Below are 20,676 nucleotides of genomic sequence, written 5' to 3'. Positions count from 1 at the left end.
TAGTACTATGGCTTATAGGTCTTTCTGTTGTATTTTAGGCTCTTTTGAATCTGAGGTTTTCTCATGTTATGCCTTTCCACAGCACATGAAATAGAGATCTTACTTCTTAGCTCCCAGACTTCTACATAATAATATCAGTAATTGAACAATCATAGTACATTCCATGTACAATAAAAACATTTTGAATGAAGTTCTTAAAAACGATGTGCCAATACATTGAACTCATTTGATCAATGCCAATAATTAGCTAAACCTCCAAACTTCTATTCAATCAGCATATATAATGTAGGTAATAGTAACAATTCCTTTAAAAATATTGTGGCAAAAAAATGCTCTATTCTGGGCCCGGCGGCGTGGCCTAGCGGCTAAAGTCCTCGCCTTGAACCTGCCAGGATCCCATATGGGCGCCGGTTCTAATCCCGGCAGCTCCACTTCCCATTCAGCTCCTTGCTTGTGGCCTGGGAAAGCAGTTGAGGATGGCCAATACCTTGGGACCCTACACCCGCGTGGGAGACCTGGAAGAGGTTCCTGGTTCCAGGCATCGGATCGGCGCAGCACCGGCCCGTTGCGGCTCACTTGGGGAGTGAAACATCGGATGGAAGATCTTCCTCTCTCTCTCTCCTCTCTGTATATCTGACTTTGTAATAAAATAAATAAATCTTTAAAAAAAAATGCTCTATTCTGCAATTCATGTCATAGATAGACACAGAATCATAATGACCTGATCTAATGATATTTTCATTTTATAGTACTGCAAAAGCAATATGCATTCAGTTAAAATTGTGCTTTGAATGTTGGACAACTACCCATTAGTCACAATGAAATTCTACAATGTGCTGAATTCAGTATAATTCAGTATATTAGATATATTAAATGCATTTTTACTTATTGCATCTTTAACTTAGGATAAGTGATTCCAGATATTACCCTATTATAAATTGAGGATCATCTATATTATAATATCCTGTATCTTCATGCTTGACTGGCCTTCCCTAAAACACTCATACAATCAATTATAAATGGATGGAGGGTTTAAAATCTCCCAAGAAAACTCCCTCACTTGAATTTGCACAACAAATATTGATTACCCGCTTTGTGCCAGGTCCTCTCCTAGGCACTGGAGTCAAAGCAGAAATCAAATGCCTTTTCCTCTTGGACTTGACACTCAGAGACTTCCAATACTTTCATGATGCTCAAAACAGCATGGAACATGAGGGGGTGATAAAATTGAAATCAAAATTGCTTTTTAGAACTTCTTGATTAAAATGAAGACGATCCTAGCCTTGAAAACTACACACTCAAATACATATGGGCACAAATGTTGCTGAGGAAATTAAGAAACTAACGTTATAGAAACTTCTTGGAGCAGAACAGGAATTCTCCCTGTAGCTGGATGACCCTATAAATTTGTAGTTTGATGACTTCTGCCTAGAAAGCTTCCAAGGTGAGAGCAAAGACTAACTGACTGCTTTGCCTGCCTCAGCCCATAAGACTGTATTTCCTAAGGATGCTTGAATATCTCTCATGAAAGTGGTCGTCAGAGTGTCACTGGGGGTCCATTAAAGAGCCATCGGAATAGGTCGGAAGACTTCCAGGAAAGGAGTTTGCACACAAAGAAAAGCAATGAACAGAGTCTTACAGAATAAACACTGCCCTGCCACAGGAACTATATGAAATAGGAACTCAAACTGCAACAGTCACCTGCCAAATCCAGGAATGCCAACCTTCATTTTCTGACCAGAGTCAGAGGGCCTGCAACCAAACAGCCAAGGAAAAACTGTACAAACTTTCTCCCTTCTTCTTAACCTGACTCAGAGACAAACAGAAGTTTTGTTGTAAAGGAAAAGAGAAACTGCAGCATGGTGGTGATCATCTAGTCTTCTTAAGAGAAATTTCGACTGGAGGAAGACCATCAGTTCAATTTCCAAGTCTGTTCTCACATACATACTGTGCTACTCCTCCCCAAACACATCTTGTTTGAATTGCCTTTCTGGAAGGAATAACAAGGATTGAATCCTGATAGCACAAACTCCTATTTAGAAAAAAGGCATCTCATCAAACTATAAAATGAATCTCCATATTAAATATGTTAATGGCTGCCACTGTCATTTGATAGAGATAAGACTACTACCAAAAAGGAAACTAATAACATCTTGTCTGTAAAGTGCCTTCCCAAGATTTCCTGGAGAAGAACATGAGGACTATCTGCATGACCAGATGATGGAATAACATCTGAGTTGGGCATGTGTCTAGTCCAGGTACTTATTTCCTGCCGTAACTGGCCTTTCCTGTGTTTTATGCCATTTAGGAAAACCAGTCTCCCTGAAATACTGGGAACAATAATCTGCAGATATTAAAAAAAAAAAACTCTAATTGCTATATCCTTTCCAAGTCTGCAAGGATTGAGAACCTGGCCACTTTTGCCATCTGAAAAGAGGAGCAACATTCTTTCATAATTTGAATCTTCAGAAAATAAGCATTCACAGCTTCTCAAAGCTCCATTCCTCACATACATTTAGAAAGCCATCCTGGCTTAGAAGCCTCCCGCAGTTAACTGTGTGGATGTCAGGAAAGATGCATGGAACAACACTGTCTACAACATCCTAAGGTCTTGCAGATGGTTGCTCATAAATTTGCTTTTGTCATCTCCACCTAAAGCACATATTCCATATATCCATGTCATATGCTAAAATTGTTATAAATTATCATTTCCACATTCTTCTTTTTCCCTCCATGCTAAGTGGAGGCACCATAGAAAAAAGAGAAAGCAAAAGAATGGGCCTCTTAGTTTACAGAAAACCCCAAGAGGGGATTCAAAATCACAAGGTGGAAGCTTAAAGAATTTGGAGTTGATAAAAGCTTGGCAACTAAGTAAGGCAGGACAATGAAGTAAAAGCATGTCATCAGACTCTACGTATTGCTTTAGGGCTGATATTTCTCATTTCAAATCTTTATATGCAAGGCTACCTGCATTATGATTATACTAAATTCAGCAAAAATTATTTTCAGCAGGTATTTCTTCTTTTACATGTCAAAACTTGAAATCATTTTACAAAATTTTCTCTGGCTATGAGATCATTTTTTTAAATAAAAACAGAATGTTAAAAGACATCAAATGAATATATTTAAAAAAAAACAATTTAGGATCAGCAGGATCAGCATTGTGGCATAGCAACTAAAGCTGCCACCCATGATGCCAGCATCCCAAATGGATGCCAGTTCAAGTTCCAGTTGGCTGGACTTGCACTCCTGCTCCCTGCTCTCGGCATGAGAAAGCAACAAAAGACAGCTGAAGTGCCACCAAGGTGAGAAACCCAGAAGAGGCTTCTGAATTTGGCATGGCCAAGCCCTGATCATCACAGACATCAGAAGAATAAACCAGGGGGTGGGAAATCAATGAATCAATCAATCAATCTCTATCTCTCTTGTGACTGATTTTTTAAATAAGTAAATAAATGTTTTAAAGCAGTAACAATTATAATTCTATCTAAATCCCAACACAGAATTAAAAATATATTGCAACATATAACATTCAAAACATAACATGTTATACATAACATCATATCATCTTAAATTAAGGCAAACATGTGGTATTTAACCTTTTGGGATTGGCTCATGATATGATGTTATGTATAACATGTTATGTTTAACATGTTATGTATAACATGTTATGTTTAACATGTTATGTATAACATGTTATGTTTTGAATGTTATATGTTGTGTATAAACTAAAATTGAAGTATAGGTGAGGTGGTCACAGAAGGTGGCTGGGAACCCGCATTTACTTTTAACATATTGGTTACTCATTACTATGTCAATTAATTCCATAATGATGTAAATTTTTGCTGATGGTATGTTGGAGCTTTCAATTGACTGGGATGATACTCTGCTGGCTCTGTCTTCAGACCAGAGAGGGTATACCTAAGAAACCGTTGAACTTGACGGGACAATAAGATGCTGGACTCTATGTTTGGTATACGCTTGCAATGGGGAAATCTCAACTGAACTTGAGCTGTGGTTATGCAATAAGGTGGAGGAATCCACCATGGTGGGAGGGTTTGGGGAGGGGTGGGGAGAACCCAAGTATCTATGTAACTGTGTCACATAATACAATGTAATTACTGAAGTTAAATAATAAATAATTAAAAAAAAAACAAACAAAAAAAAATATATTGCATATGAATATAACTGGATTCTCCTTTTCATACTTGTATGTAACTATTCTAATCTTTTTTTATGAAGCTACAATTAATGTATTGTTTTTCCCCACTTCACCATCAATTGTCTAACATTGGCCAATATGCTAAAAAAACTTAAATATAAAATCAATGCTTCACTGGGCAAATGGAGACTTTATGATGGACTATGTCAATCAGTGGATTCTTCAATGACCTCATCGTGCCTGGAGTGGCAAGACCAGCAGCGATTCATAACTGGTGAACTATCAAAACCACTTGAGCAAGTATCTGAGAGCATGCCCCACATCAGGGGACTGAGGAGGTGGGAGACTGGGTGGGGTTTCTCCCTCAATATCCCCCTTTACCTCAGATATATGAAGGAAACAATATGGAAATAATAGTCTTACCCACTTTCCTATAGCCCTTGAACCTTTTTACCCTAATTAACTATGTAAAAATTGTCAAAAATATAATAAAAATAATTTAAAAAAACAATGCTTCTTGATAGAATAGGATATAACAGAATGCATAGGAAATGAAAACTAAAAGTTCAACATCCCTCTTCCTAGAAGTGGCCATCTAAAACTTTCCTGATACATGTATAAAAATATACATTTATATACACAATTTTAATTCTACACAGTTGTAATCTTACTGAATACATGATGTTTTGATTTATTTTCTCTTCATATCTCACTACATATTACCATACTATAAACAGCAGAAATCTAGTCTCTTTGTTTCATATAATTTTCCAACACATGATGGTTATATACATTACACTACATGAGTATTCTTTAGTTCATGTAACCAATGCCCTATTGATAGGATAATTGTTTCCAATTTCATGCTATTCCTAAGTAATTTTACAGTAAATATCTTTTATAGTCAGATAAATACTTCTACAATTCAATCTCTTTTTAATAAAAGATATGTTTATTTTTAATGGAAAAGCTGATATACGGAGAGAAGGAGAAAAAGAGAGAAAGATCTTCCATCCACTTGTTCAAGCCCCAAGTGGCCACAACAGCAAGGGCTGAGCTGATCAGGAGCCAGGAACTTCCCTGGGGTCTCCCACAATGGAGCAAGGTCAGGTCCTTGGGCCATCTTCCATTGCTTTCCCAGGCCACAAGTACAGAGTCAGATGAGAAGTGGATCAGCCAGGACACAAACCAGTGCCCATATACATAGAGCCAGAAGCCTTCGCAGGGTCTCCCACAATAGAGCAGGGTCCTAGGGCCTTCGGCAGTCCTCCAGAGAGTATCTCAGGAGCTGCTGCAGGTGAAGGTCAGGTGGCTGTCACAAATGCTAATTCAGAGTCCATGAGACAGATTCTAACTGTAATGCTTTTATCCAGTAGCTAGCAGCATGCTTCAACTAACAGGGGGAGGATGAAGGGAGCCAGGCAGGAAGTCAGACGAGGAGTAGAACTACCAGGACACAAACCAGTGCCCATAAGAGATCCTGGTGGTCGCAAGGTGAGGATCCAGCCATGAGACCATCATGCCAGGCCTAGAGTAGATGCATTTTTTAATGCTTTCAATATATGGTGATAATAATCTGTAGATATGGAACTGACAGCTACAGAGGATCAACTGCAGTAAGTGAACACGAGTCTTACCTACAAGCTGTTAAGGACTCAGATATAAGTAGTAATACTGCAATCAGAAAATGGGTAGAATAATAGGCTGCAACATCTTCTGGCTGCAAAGAACTACAGAATTTTTTTCCTCTATTTTCTGATGAGGAAATCAAGAGCTACTGTGCATCTATAATAATCATGTTCCTGTATCTTTATAATAAGCTTTCCCAGAATGCACCATATCATTTCAAAAGGTCCTAAGTGGAGCTCCTTTATAAAAGAAAAAAAAAAATACTTGAAGCGGAAACTAGAGAATACAATCTTATTTTGTCAACAGGAAAAGGATATTAACAATAACTGCACAAATGAAACAGAAATAATGAAAGTAAGAGTAATTAAATGCCATGTTAAGTACCTGATGTTTATTGCCAAATTTAAGCCACATAACTGACTGAAGTTATTGCCAACTTATAGATAACATTTGTGATAAAAACAGGTATCACTTTTTCCGTGCCTGTAATTTTTTTAATGCCACAGATAAAACTCAAACAATGGGATAATAGCCTTAAAATAGCATTTTTACTTCTTCCACTTGGTAGCTGAGAAAATAGCACCAATTATGTTGTGTAGCCAAAGTCACCCTAGTGACAGAGCTGGGATTAAGAGACCATGACAGGGGCCCGGCGGCGTGGCCTAGCGGCTAAAGTCCTCGCCTTGAACGCGCCAGGATCCCATATGGGCGCCGGTTCTAATCCCGGCAGCTCCACTTCCCATCCAGCTCCCTGCCTGTGGCCTGGGAAAGCAGTTGAGGACGGCCCAAAGCTTTGGGATCCTGCACCCGCGTGGGAGACCTGGAAGAGGTTCCAGGTTCCCGGCATCGGATCGGCGCGCATCGGCCCGTTGCGGCTCACTTGGGGAGTGAAACATCGGATGGAAGATCCTCCTCTCTGTCTCTCTCCTCCTCTCTGTATATCCGGCTTTCTAATAATAATAAAATCTTAAAAAAAAAAAAAAATTTAAAAAAAAAGAGACCATGACAGACACTGAGAGTGTCATTTTCTCATGGGTTGTGGCCTTTAGATCAAAGGTTATGATTCTGTTTTGCAGGAAAAAGAACCTCACAGAAGGGTGATCAGGCTGGGTTTGGACAAGTGAACTACAGATATTGGTGGGAGGTCTCTGCAAAGTATTTCCTAAATGATTCAACAAACGTATATTAACTGCCTTGCTAGCTGAAGCATGTTGCTAGCCGTTGGTAAAAGCACTCCAATTAGAATCTGGTTCATGGACACTGAATTAGCATTTGTAATAGCCACCTGAGCTTCATCCACAACAGCTCCTGTCATACTCTCTGGATAACAGCTTGGGTGAGGGCTTGATTCCAATTTCAGGAACAGGCTTCCAATCATTCAAAGCCAATGTAGGTAAACTTCCCTTCCCTTGTCAGAATGACTGGATTGGTAATATCATTAGCCATGGTTTGAGCTAATGAGAAGTGAGGGGTGGTCTGATGGGGCATTTAGAGAAATAGTATGTTCTATTTCTGGAAGATAACTTTTAGCAGCAAAATAACTTCACTTCTCTGTCAGTACTAGAAAGTGAGAGAAACCAGCTGGTGACATAAAGGGAAGCCAGCTTTGGAAGAAGCTGACCCTAAGTAAGGAAGAGTGGAGACATACAGAAATTGTTTCTGGGAACATGGACAAGTTATCGGACCACTTGCAACCAGTCCTGTGAGGCTGCAAACTCCCTTTGCTATTGAAGCCACTTTGAATGTAAGTATTTCATTATCTCCAACTGAAAACATCCCAGTGGAAACATCTCCCCACCTGCAATGAGGATTTAACTTTCTATTTAAATAGGTTACCCATCTTAAAATCACATTTCCAACTATACTGAAGTAAAGTCAAACCACAAAACTAATTATGGTGAGGAGTTGTGCTAACATTCACCAAGCCTCCAGCATTTTGTAGAAGTGCTTTAATGCTGATTCAGTAAGCTCTAAAATAAATTAAATGCCCAAGTAACTCTGCGAATTCATAGAGTATACAAGCTTGAGGGAGAAGTGGTTCAGAAAGATAAAGTTTAAATGTCAACTTTGCTGGAATGAAATTTTTCTTCTTTTGTAAAAAAAGATGATGCTCATAATTCTGTCTGCTAATATTTATTGCCATATATATCTGAGTACATGACATACGGAAGGAAACAACAAATGGAGACATTATGATGGGAAAATATAACATGCATATTACCCAGATTCATCAACCATAAAATTCTCTGTACATTATCCATTCTATGCTGAAACACATGGAGATGACCCTCCTATTTTAGTCACATAATTTATCCAAGAAATTCATGTTAAAATATCAAGTGAAGCAGTTACAGTGTGGTGTTAAAAAAATTCTTACTTCAATCTCCACTAGGTTCATAAATCCAGTGCTATAGCACCCACACTTACAATGAAACAGAAGCTTTACAATTCTAGCAGCACAAAATCCCTACTCTGACGATTGTTGTAGACAAAAATAATAAGTCTAGGTTCCCATTTGGTCTCAATATTCCTTGTGCTATTTACAGAAATGCTAACCTTTGGGCTAAAACACCAAAATAGCATGTATTTAAATAGCACAATAGCTCATCTAATTGAAGCATATCAAAAACTAGCAGACACAAAGGCTTATTTTCTAAATAATATGACTGTAAAAAATTACTAAAGTTCTATTATAGTACAAAAAATAATCAAATATTTGACTACATTTCATTCTTCATTAAAATACATGCTCTCTTTTATGCAGATGAGTAATTTCTGCCAGGATTCAGCCATTTAATCAGTACATATCCATTGATTATCTACTGGGTACCAGACATTAAGTTAAGTAACAGAGCTATAAAAATCAGAAACTCACTGTTCTCTTTCTTGAAATCCACCACAAAAACAAGACAGGAGATAAATGCTACTGATGCAAGCAAACACTAAGTGCCAAGAAAGCAGAGAAAGAAGGTAAGATTGTGCTTAAGAATTGGAAAGAATCTGAAGAGCAACCAGCAGATAGAAACATATGAATGAAATCTTGCAGGATATATATGAATTTCAGAAAAGATGAGCCTAAGAAATCAATAGAGATGTGAAGTTCAAGAAGTTATCATACGGTTCAAAGTGGAGGAGTAAATAGTGGAAACACACACAGCTGGAACGGTTAGGTTGGGCCTCACATACCCGGAGAAGCACAGTGAATTTTGGTTTCTAGAAAGATAAGAAAATAGGATAATTATCTAAACAAAAGAAAGTGAAAATTATCTGTAACACACTAGATAAAACAGACTTTGGAGGTGAGGGCTAGAGAGGAGAAAAAGGCTCCTACCCATGGTTGCTTTTGTAATAAGGCATTGAAGCATTTGTTCAGGATTATCTTCTCAAAGATATATGCAGCAAGCAGCCCTGGAAAGAGACCGTGTTCTCTATAGAGAGCAAAGGACAAGCAGGCTTATAGCACATTATAACCAATATGGAACCTTGACATTCAGGATTTCTTCTCTGTAACACAATCCACTCTGTGCAGTTATTATTTATTCCTTTCACATTGTCCTGTGAAAACTCGGGACCAGAAAATGGAATTTTTATAATAATGCTCATACTCTGGCCACAGTCGTCGTATTAGTAACGAACTGTACCACTTTGCCCAAACCGTAGTCTAACTTCTTAGGATGCAACTGGGAAAACTTCATATCCTTTACAGTTCTTGACAAGAGACAAAGAGAGGCAAGTAAAACAGTTCAGACCAAAATATCAAAGAACTAAATCTGCACAGAGCCAACAGGAATTCAGAGTAAACCATTTTTGTGCATTGCTTACTAAAATGTCAGGCATATCTAGAAGTTGCCAAATGTAGATGTTAGAAACAAAGGAAACAGAAGCAGGTCCTTGATGTGATGGGATTATAAGAAGAGAGACCTTTGTAGGATTAACTCTAGAATTCAAAAGAAAATACTAAACATACATCTATGGGAAGACAACTGATTAAGAGAGTGCAATGGGAAGCCCTGCCAGTGTAAAGCCACAGCCAGCTGCAATTCTGTTGAGAACACCTCAGGAGCAGTTGGTATGGAAACACACAGGCCAGGTACTCCCTAATCCTCATATTTAAATGACAGATCCAACAGAGGCGCCCCTTACAACATGTTGTTTACTAGTAAAACCCCTCTTGCTGTTAACATGCAAACCACATCCTGCCTCAAACCCTTCTTCTTTATGCCTATGTGAACCTCAGTCTTTAAAAGTCCTTTGCTGTTAATAAACTTTGAACTACTGACTGATAGTCAATAACCATGTGTATAAGTAGTGGCTCGGTGCACAAAGTCCATCACTCCAAGACAGCAAACACAACTCCATACAGACTCCCCTCAAAATGCCAAAACTATACTCTAAATGCAACCAAAAAAAAAATCTACTGCTTCTCTTTAACCAAAGACAAATGCACTGTCCTGGCTAACTTCCTCACTTATGGATGGGCTTAGCCACTGAACATCACTGAATCTAATCCAACAAAATTTAAAATTTTAAGTGTTAAAAGGCATGTTTTAAAATTACTATACCTGATATGAGATCACATTAAATATGTCAGCCTCCAATGCCTTGAAAGTCCAAACGTAGTTCTTACCTAACAACTCATACAGAGAGTTCAGAATGGATTTCCAGGACTCTCCCGCCTCTCTTCCAGCAACATCAGCAAAGTGAGCTGCACTGCTGTAGACATGTAATCGGTCTATACACTCAAGCACAAGGTTGATCATTCCCTGGCAAGGTTCAAAAGAAAAAAATCACCATCAGAATTTCATTTCTACTCACAGGCAACAAATACCAGACTGATTGGAACAATAAATCTGACATAAAGCAAGTCTGTTAATCACAATCAAAATAAGTCATTCAAAAAACAAGAAGAAATATATTTGCATGCATGTGAAATGAAGTGATCTTCAAATAATTCAAATTAATTTTAAGAACTGAGTGCTATTCTCAAACAGCACAATAACATAAAACATGTACTTAACACTTAAATCTGCAAAACTTCCTCCTAGACTAACTGAAACAGTTATGTGTGGTATTTACTGTTTGTGTGACATAAGCATAATAGCACACCTTCATTGATTGCTAAGCTTACAAGCATGTTGTCATTATTACTGGTTTATGTAGACAGTTCCTTGGTTTTCATGTCACTGTGGTTTCTGGAAAGGTCATTTATCTTAAATACATGATAAAAATCTCTTCCAAACATTAATGTCAATTTCAAAGATATTAGAAAATAGCTTTAGCACCAGAATAAACATTTAGAGATTATAAGAATCCATCAATGCTCAGTAATCTCTTCCTTAGACACTTCGACAAAGATTCTTGCCCTCAGAAAAAAAAATCATTATTCTCCATATAAGGAACACTGAAAAAGAGCTGCAGCTCTCACTGAGCTAGCCTGATACACTTCCCATCAACCAGCAGAGTTTCACAAACACTTGACTTCACAACCTAGCTCCAATAACAGCGTTCGGACACTAGACATGGCATTTGGTCTTTCTCTTATTCAGTTTAAAAACTGTGATACATGGACCTTGTAGCTAAAGTCCTTGCCTTGCATGCACCAGAATCCCAACTGGGCACCTGTCTCATCCCGGCTACCCTGCTTCCCATCCAGCTCCTTGCTTGTGGCCTGCGAAAGCAGTCAATGACAGTCCAAATCCTTGGGACCCTGCACCTGTGTGGGAGACCCAGAAGAAGCCCCTGGCTCCTGGCTTCGGATTAGCTCAGCTCCAGCCATTGTGGCCACTTAAGGAATGAACCAGCAGACGGAAGATCTTCCTTTCGGTATATCTGGCTTTCCAATAAAAATACAATTTAAAAAGTGTGTCATGCCAGCTCATCTTAGCACTGAAAGCTGGAGCGAAGTAACATCAAGCATGAATATGTAACACAAGCTAAAGGAAAGGGTGGGTTTTTCTTTTTTTTTTTTTATCCATTTTATTGTATTGTTGTTGACAATCTTTACATAGTTAACTATAGTTGAAGGAAAAACAAGAAAAAGAAAAAAAAAGGTTCAGGGGGATAGGGAGGTGGGCAATGCTATTATGTCCATATTGTTTCCATCATGTATCTGAGGTAAAGGGGGATATTGAGGGAGAAGCCCCACCTGGTTTCCCGCCCACCCCAAGTCCCGGATGTGGGGCATGCTCTGAGATGTGTGCTCGAGTGGAGTTAGTAGTTCTCCAGTTATGACTCACTGCCAGTTTCGCTCAATGAGGTGGTCCACTGATTGATATGGTCCATCATGAAGTCTCCATTTGTCCCATATTTCGCTGCCAACATGTAGCTGAGATGAATGATTGTCCTATTCTGTCTTCTGTCTTTTCTTGGTTAGAATTCTGAGTCCAGCAGTTCAAGTGGGGAGATCTCCAAAGAAACTTTGAGGTATTCCCAGATTAGTTTCTTGTGTGTTCTAGCAAGCACAGGGCCCGGCACAGTCCATCACCCTGATCAGCTGGTGGTTGCAATTGCTGGGTTGGTTCTGTTTTCAGTCCCGAGTTGCACTGGAACCAATGGGTGTTGCAGTCCAGTCTGGTTCGGCCCTTACATCAACCAGTGGGAGCTGCAGCCTAGTTGGGGCGACCCACAATAACCCCCACCAGACCACCCCCTATCCTGGTTTGCCAGTATGTGTAGCAGAAGACCAATCTGTCCCCCATCCCATTTGGCTCTGGTACTTGTCAGTGGGTATTAAAGCTTAGTTCTGTCTAACCAACTCAACCATCCAGCCCTCACAGATGTTGTTGAGTGCCTCTCTATCTAGCCATCCCAGCCCCCGTCCTAGTTTTCATGCCCTCCCACGGGAATAGTGACCCAAGAAGGGGGAACCCACTTTTTCCCTCCCAGGTCTCTGTCCCGGTTTATGCACTCTTTAGGTGGTCCTGTGATTTGACTCGACAGAATTAGTCCCCAGTGCCAGCTTCTGCCAGCTGAAGCTGTGGCCCTGATCTAGTCCACATGCAGCGCACAGGTGTTGTAGCCTTGCTTAGTCGTGTCTGTCTCTATCCCAGCCCACGCTCTCCAGTGGGAGTGGCTGTCCAGCGAGGGGGCCAGCCCCTTAACCCCCCCGCCAGTTCTGCCCCTCCCTTCCTGGATCTCACGTGTGCTGGATGGGTGCTGCATTCATATCCAGCACAGGCAACCACGCCCTGGCGTTCCATAATGTGTACTGGTTTTGTCGCAACCGAACCCGGCCCATTCCACACTTTGTTCTGGTGATCGGATTTGCCAGAGGATGACATGAACTGATTCAGCCTGGTCTGCTCCTGACCCATGCCGATTGCATGCCAGTGGGAAACTTTCCATGGCCTATTCTGGGCTGTTTCCAATCATGCTTCTCGCGCTTACCTGCAGGGACTGTGTCCTGCCAGAGGAGTTGCCCAGGCTCCTCCATCAGAACCCCTCCCAATGCCAGATTTTGCGCTTGCCAGGGGGTTCTTGAGCCAACCCTACTCAGTTCACCTCCTGTCCTAGCAGGAACAGTGGCTTTTCCTGGCTGGCTTTCACCCCATTCTGACTCTTGTTGTTGGATGTTTCAGCCCAGCCATGGCTCGTCCATACCCACATACAGCTCACACATGGCTCATAAGGGGATTGAGACCCAGCCTAGTCAGTCCCACATCTACCCTGTTTCTCCATAACACCAGATGGTGCTGGAATCTGAACCGGCCTGGTGCATCCAATCCCAGCCCACACTAGTGCTTTGGGTGACTGCAACTGTTTTCTAGATAGAACGCAGCCCCCATTCCAGCACATACACCCCTTGGTGGGAACCTCATCCCAGCTGTGGCATCCCAGATTGGGACCGTTCCTAGCCGTAAATCACGCACCTGCACGTGGTTGCTCCAAGGACCATTAGGTGCCAGCCTGCTAGACAAGCCGGAGCTTATCTTTTACTTGATAGGTGTTCAAAGCTCAGCATTATTAAGGGATTGGAAGTTCTTCAAAGGAAGAGTTGCTGGTATTGGGAATCTTTAGGATTGACTCAGATCCCAGAAACAGTGGGGTCACTCTAGAGCTATCTCAGCAGCGATTCAGACGTCCAATACCCCAGAGATCCCCGGCAGGGCGGCCAGCAGGCACAGCCTGGCGCCAAATGGCGCACTGGCCGCCCGGGCCCAGCCCGCCATGAGCCATGGGCACATGGCGGACTGAGTTCGGGATCCGAGCTAGACGTCCTCTCCCGCAGCCCTCGGCTCGCCTCTGGCAGCCGGAGGTGTAATCCTGCAGGCCCGAGGTTGCGCCCCTCCCCAATCCCGTTCACCACCCAATGAGGGTGGCGGGTGGGCCCCGGACATGCCCAGTCACGGAGGCCTCCCCCCTCGGCGTACTCACCCCAGAAGGAAGCAGGCCCCGCACCCAGGCATGTCCGGGTGGGTTTTTCCATCCACCAAGGCCAGCTAGAGCAATTTCCAGAGTGCTCTGTCCAAGGCATTTTCCACCCTCTACACCAAGTTCCCTTAGGATCCTAAGAAATCTCCAGAAATCTTCCAAGAACCTACTGAGTAGTCTGGAAATCCTGATGTTTAAAAACTGTTATTAATTTAAGTACTTTAATGTTCTGTATTTATGTAATCACCAAGAAGCCAACTCTAGCACTGAGAAATGACCACATGACGGCTGAGCAGACATACACATGAAAAAGGAAGATGTTTTATCTTTTAAGATGATCATTATTGACAGAGAAATAAGACTAATCTTCATATTCCTACAAGGTGTATTTCCCCTATTTGTAACACACCTGCTACCCTATGCCTGACACCATAAGGCTGTCCAATAGATGCAGAAATTGCTCCATGAAGAAGCTGTTTCCCCTGAGAACAGCAGAAAAGAAAGCAGCACTGGCAGCCTTACCTCTTCCTGGAAGAGGTTCTGTCGGTTCTTCAGAGCTCTCAGTCGGTTCTGTTTGTCCTCATGCTCCAAGTGCTCATCTGGTGGGTGGAAGTAGCCGATCAGGTCCTGCAAACTCAGACTCACTGACTCAATGGGCAAATCCACTGAGGAAGCCTTTACTTTCTTGCTGAGAGCATCAAGGCCCCTAAATAAAAAGCAGAAACAGTTCTTTTATATATATGATTCACAATTTTATCAGTTTTTACATTTAGGGATGATTTCACTGTAAATGGAACATATAAAACATTCTGGCTTTTCCTCAGGAAGCAATAATAAAATACATTTATTCCAGACATATGTATGTTGTGATGTGTATATAATGTTGTGCTATAAAAATCATTATCTGGAGCCATCCATGTAGAAAAAAACTAGGAGACTAAAAGAATCAATGCCAATACAAACAAAAGCTTACTTAGGAACCAATTGCTTTTCAATCTCAAGCAATGTACATTTTCAGATTTCAGCTGCATTTTTCCAGATTTACAATCTGACATTTGCTTACAGTTTGCTTGCTGAAAGAGGTTTCTTAAATTTTGCTATCAGTGACACTAGCTTACCATTCCCTTTAACTCTTGACAGTTAAAAACAAATCCTGCAATGATATTACCATGACAGTTGGTTAGTAACTATACAACAAAATATTTTAAGATGTTCTATTATCTCAAAGACATGCATTAAGAAATTAATACATAATGATGTGTTTTCCAGGCTTCAAGGGAAAATATTGTGGATGTAAATGTACTAGCATGCTAGGTTTACTGAGATGCTCAGCAATAAAACTCTTATTTGTGAAAGTGTCCGAAAATGTGTGTGATGTTCACAAATCAAAATTATTCCAAAAACAAGAAGCTTATTTACAAAAAAAAAAAAAAAACACACCAGACAGAAAATACTTCTCCCCTAGTTTAGATAGTAACAGTATTAGTTATGAAAAAATTCAATGGGGAAATTACAGTTCTACCCCTACTTTTTACATCCACAAATAATTATGTGACATATTTTAACTTAAATTTCAAAAGATAATGAAAGAGTTGAGCATGGATATTTGGCATAGTGGTCAAGATACCACTTGAAATGCCCACGTCATAGGGTCCTGATTTGATTTTTTTCCCAATTCTGCTGGTGCACAACAAAGGATGCAAAAGATGATGATGCAGATACTGGGCCACCTGCCACCCACGTGTGGGATGCAGACTGAGTCTCCAGACCCAGATGTTGTAGGCATTTGGAGAATGAACCATTTGATGGAGAATCTCCGTGTCCATCTTTCCCTTCCTATGTCACTATGATATTCAAATAGATCAGAATAAAAAAAAAAAGTTTTTAAAAGACTGAATGTGATTTATCTCGAATTTGAAATTTAAAATGCTAAAACATTATTTTAAAAATGCATTAACTTTGGTTTGTTATGGTGGCTCAACAGGCTAATCCTCCACCATGTGAGTTCCACTTCCAGTTCAGCTCTCTGTTAATGGCTTGAGAAAGCAACAGAGGATGGCCCAAATATTTAGGACCTTAGACACACACGGTAGACCAGGGAGAAGACCAGCCAGAAGACCTAGCTCTGGGTCAGCTAAGCTCTGGCAGTTGTGGCCAATGAGAGTGAACCAGAAAACGGGAGCTTCTCTCTCTGTCTCTGTCTCTCCCCTCCTCTTGTTCTCAATCTGTAAATTCTGCCATTCAAATAAAAATAAAATCTTTCCTACAAAGAGTTTAAAAATACACTATCATTTACAGAAAACATATTCATAGTCTTGGAATATTTAGCTTTAATCAGAAAAAAATAGTAATACCGTGTGAATTATTATGTTTTTCAACTCCAACTTCTTATCACTAATATCCAAATCCATTCATTCCCTGCATTAATCTGTCAAAAATACAACAATGAATTTTCAAAAAAAATTACCTTAATTTAAAAATAAAATTCATTAGGACCAGCATGATAGCCTAGCAGCTAAAGTCCATGCCTTGCACATGCCAGGATCCCTGTGGGCTTCAGTTCTAATCCCAGCAGCTCTGCTTCCCATTCAGCTCTATGGTTGTGGCCTAGGAAAGCAGATGAGGATGACCAAAACCTATGGATCCTACACCCGTGTAGGAGATCCGGAAGAGGCTCCAGGCTCCTGGCTTTGGATTGGCTCAGCTCCGGCTGTGGTGGCTGCTTGGGGAGTGAATCAATGAACAGAAGATCTTCCTCTCTGTTTCTCTCTGTATATCTAACTTTCCAATAAAAAATAAATCTTAAACAATAAATAAACTAATGAAATAAAATGCATATACAATTCTTTTATAAGCATTACCATAGGTTAAATCTAGCTAAATCATGCATAAAAAACTCAACCTCAATTTTCATCACACTAAACTGAACATAATTCAAAACTGATTCAAATACAACTACATCTTCAAATGTATAAGGAAAAACAACAAGGAAGGCAACTGTTAGATTATTAAGCTAAACTAAACACTTTAGTCTTCAGAAATGTAACAATTCAATTATTTCCTAAGTGATGAGCTGTCACAACATACGTCACAGAAATTTTGAAAGTATTTAATTATGCTAGAGTTTCGGTCAAATATTAAAAAACAGGCATTGTTATTTTACACAGGATCAAAATATTAGGAAAAAAGTTCAGAATGCCAAAAGTGACATAATCATACTTTAGAACAAAAACTAAAGGTATAAATCTCATCAAAATTTAAAAACATAATTTAAAAAATAAATCATATTACTGCATAGCCAACAGATTGCTCTTTACTCTCATCTACTTCAGGAATATATTTATTAGCATATCTAGGAGGAAAACTCTCCCACGCCTCCCTCCACCCAAGCACACGATTCTAAAAGATTTCATAGAAAATGCATATTATTTAAAGATTGTACATGGGTTTCAAAAATGTTTGCACGAAAATAAACTTGTACTAGTTTATTCTAGCACATCTGATCACAGTCTAGATTGAGGCACTGAAAAAAAAAAAAAAGAAAAAGACAGTAGTTTGAAAAGAGGCTCAACCAGAGAAACATGAAATCTGTTAAAACCGAACACACATCTAACAAGAATAAACATCTAATTGACGGTAAATCTTGGGAGGAATAATCAACATTGTGATGCTTAGTGGAAATAGCTGCTTTCATTGAAGCAATGGCTCTCAAGAAGTAGAATCGGCCCAGTCATAGCGAAAGTAGACTGGTCAAGAACAAAAGTCATGACAACAGGTCTTGGGGAGGCTACAGGCATTTTGCTAGTTGATTTTCTAGAGAGTAAAAGAATAACAGCGTCTGCTTATTAAGAAAGGGTTTGATGAGTACACCGAAGGGGGAAGTCTGGAGAACTGGGTGGGCCCGGGGTCCCACCCACTGCCATCATTGCAAGGTGGATGGGACTGGGGAGGGGCGACCTTGGGGTCTGGGGGTTGAAACTTCAGGCAGCCTGCTGGCTGCTGGTAGGTGCCAGGCTGGGGCCATCTCCATGCTCCAAGCACCTATTCCAGTCACCGCGTACACGAGGTGACCTGTCTCTGGGCCTGCCTGAACTCCAGAGACTGCTCCCTTCAAGGGGGAAGTTCAGAGAGCAGGGTGGGCCCAGGGGATTCCACCCGCCACCATCATTGTGTGGAGGACGGGATTGGGGAAGGGGCGAACTTAGAGTCTGGAGATTAAAACTTCCAGAAGCCTGTTGGCTGGTGGTGGATGCCAGGCCAGGATCGTCTCCATGCTCAGAGCCCTGATTCCCCAGCCACCACGTACACGCTGTGAGCTGTCCTCAGGGGGCCAGCTCGCCATTTGGCACCAGGCTCTGCTTGCTGGCTGCCCAATGGTGAGCTCTGGGGTTCTGGGACTTTGAACTGCTGCTTAGGTAGCTCCATGTTGAGCCCACTGTGCTTCTGGGATGTGAATCAATTCTATAGAGTCCCAATGACAGAGTAACTTTTTCTTTCAAGGTAAGTGAGAGTAATGAGACCTGGTAGGTTGGAGGAGAGGTACCAGGTGATCTTTTTGGATAAGACTGATATACCGAACTCCTTTAAATCCTGTGTAGAACTTGTAATCACTGAACAATCCTGAATACCAAACACCAGTCCATGCAAAAGCTAAGGCTCGGGGTTTGTCTAGCAGGACCATATCCTATTACCTGACATAATGATGGATCAGGAGACAGGTCACATTAGGCAGGACCATGACATTAACTATCACATGTGAGAACCATATCCGTGGGAAGATTCTGTGGGGGATGTGTGGGCCAAACCCTGTGGAAATACCAGCCCCATTGGTTAGCTCAAGAATTGGGGCAGTGATGGACCAAAGAGCCTGCCATCACTCATGGGTAAAGGAACCTGTAACAGTCTGGACTGGTCAAGGCAGCAACACCTGAATGTGATCCTGAATAGGGTGTGGGGTGGGACGGGCTGCCACGTTCACCAGCTCATACAAGGCCAAATGGAAGGATACACTATGCTGGGCACTGGCCTAAAACCCATTGGCATGTATGAAAATTGGGTCTGGGGTTTGGTCAAGTGGAGGAACTTGGGAAACTCCCCTGGCGGGTCATAGCTCCCGCTGGTGAATACATGGTCCAGACCTGGGGGTCGGACAAGCTGGGCAAGGTAGCTCCAATGGCTGGCTAATGTGTGAGTTGGTAGTGGAGTAGGATGGACCGGGCAGAACTGAGCAAACCTTAGCTAACAAGCAAAATTAGAGGTCAGGATGGAGCACAGGTCATGCCGAGCTAGGCTCTTGTACTTACTGGTCTGCATGAGCCAGGGACACTAAGCCACAGCATCTAAGGCAGAGACCAGGACAGGTGAGGGGCTTTGCCAAGCTGAGTCAGAGCAACCACTGGCATGCGTGTGATCTATGGCTGGGAACAGGCCCAGTTGGGGAGCTAATGGGACACTCTAGCTGGGTTGTAGTTCCCACCAAAGGGCGCGTGGGCTGGAATGGGGGCTGCATTCTGATCAGGATACAGTTGTAGTCTCCCTTGGCACAAGTATGGACTGGGACTGGACACACTTAGCTGGGCTAGACTCCAGCATCGTCTTGTGCTCTGGAGGACCAGGGTAGATGTGGGACGGACTAGGCTAGGTCTCAGCTCCTACTGAGCCATGTGTGAGCTGTATGTGAGTATGGACGAGCCATGACTGGGCTGAAAATCCAACAGTAAGAACCAGATTGGGTTGAAGGCCAGTCAGGAAAGGTCATTGTTCCTACTAGGACAGGAGGTGGACTAAGTAGGACTGGCTCATGGTATGCGCAAAATCTGAAATTGGGAGAGGTTCTGATGGAGGAGCCTGGGCAGCTCCTCTGGTGGGACACAGTCCCTGTGGGTAAGCACAAGAAGCATGATAGGAAACAGCCCAGGACAGGCCATGGAAAGTATCCCACTGGTACACATTGGCATGGGTCAGGGGCAGACCAGGCTGAACCAGTTCACATGAGCAGCTGGTGAAACCAAGCACCAGAGCAGAGTGTGAGTTGAGCCAGGTTCGGCTGTGACAAAAACCAGTGCACATTACGGAATGCCAAGGTGAGGTGACCTGTACTGGATGTGGCCGTAGCACCCAACAGCACATGTGAAAACCAGGGAGGGAGGGGGTCGAGCCGGCAGGGGGAATATGGAGGGGCTCCCCTGCTGGACAGCTACTCCCACTGAAGAGCATGAGCTGGGATGGGGGCAGACCAGACTAGGCAAGGCTACAGCACCTGTGGGCCTCATGAGGACTAGATCAGGGAAAAGCCAGGCTGGGATGATCGTTCCTCCTGGTGCAAGCATAAAATAGAGTGGGTGAGGGTTGTTCGGGCTTTGTAGCAGCATCAGCTGGCAGAAGCTGGGGCTAATTCTGTCAAGTTAAATTGCAGAACAACCTGGAGAGTGCATAATCCGGGAGTGGGAGTGGCCTAGAAGGGAAATAGTGGACTCCTCCCTCTTGGGTTACCACTCCTACTGGATGGCAGGAAA

At 41.8% G+C, this 20,676-nt stretch overlaps 1 protein-coding gene across 1 annotated transcript in view; it reads right to left on the bottom strand.

The window, feature by feature from the left end:
- RYR2 (ryanodine receptor 2) overlaps positions 1-20,676 on the bottom strand; it is a 663,784-nt gene that overhangs the window by 306,987 nt on the left and 336,121 nt on the right. Inside the window, exons 15-16 of the mRNA XM_058669392.1 lie at positions 14,684-14,867; positions 10,419-10,554 (exon numbers count right to left, since the gene is read on the bottom strand). Coding sequence (XP_058525375.1) covers positions 10,419-10,554; positions 14,684-14,867 — 320 coding nt within the window. The remainder of the gene's footprint in view (positions 1-10,418; positions 10,555-14,683; positions 14,868-20,676) is intronic.

This window comes from Ochotona princeps, chromosome 10, assembly GCF_030435755.1.
Source record: "Ochotona princeps isolate mOchPri1 chromosome 10, mOchPri1.hap1, whole genome shotgun sequence".
NCBI classification, from domain to species: Eukaryota; Metazoa; Chordata; class Mammalia; order Lagomorpha; family Ochotonidae; genus Ochotona; species Ochotona princeps.
Note: the sequence above shows the minus strand (reverse complement) of the source record. Positions and strands in the feature narration are given on the sequence as shown.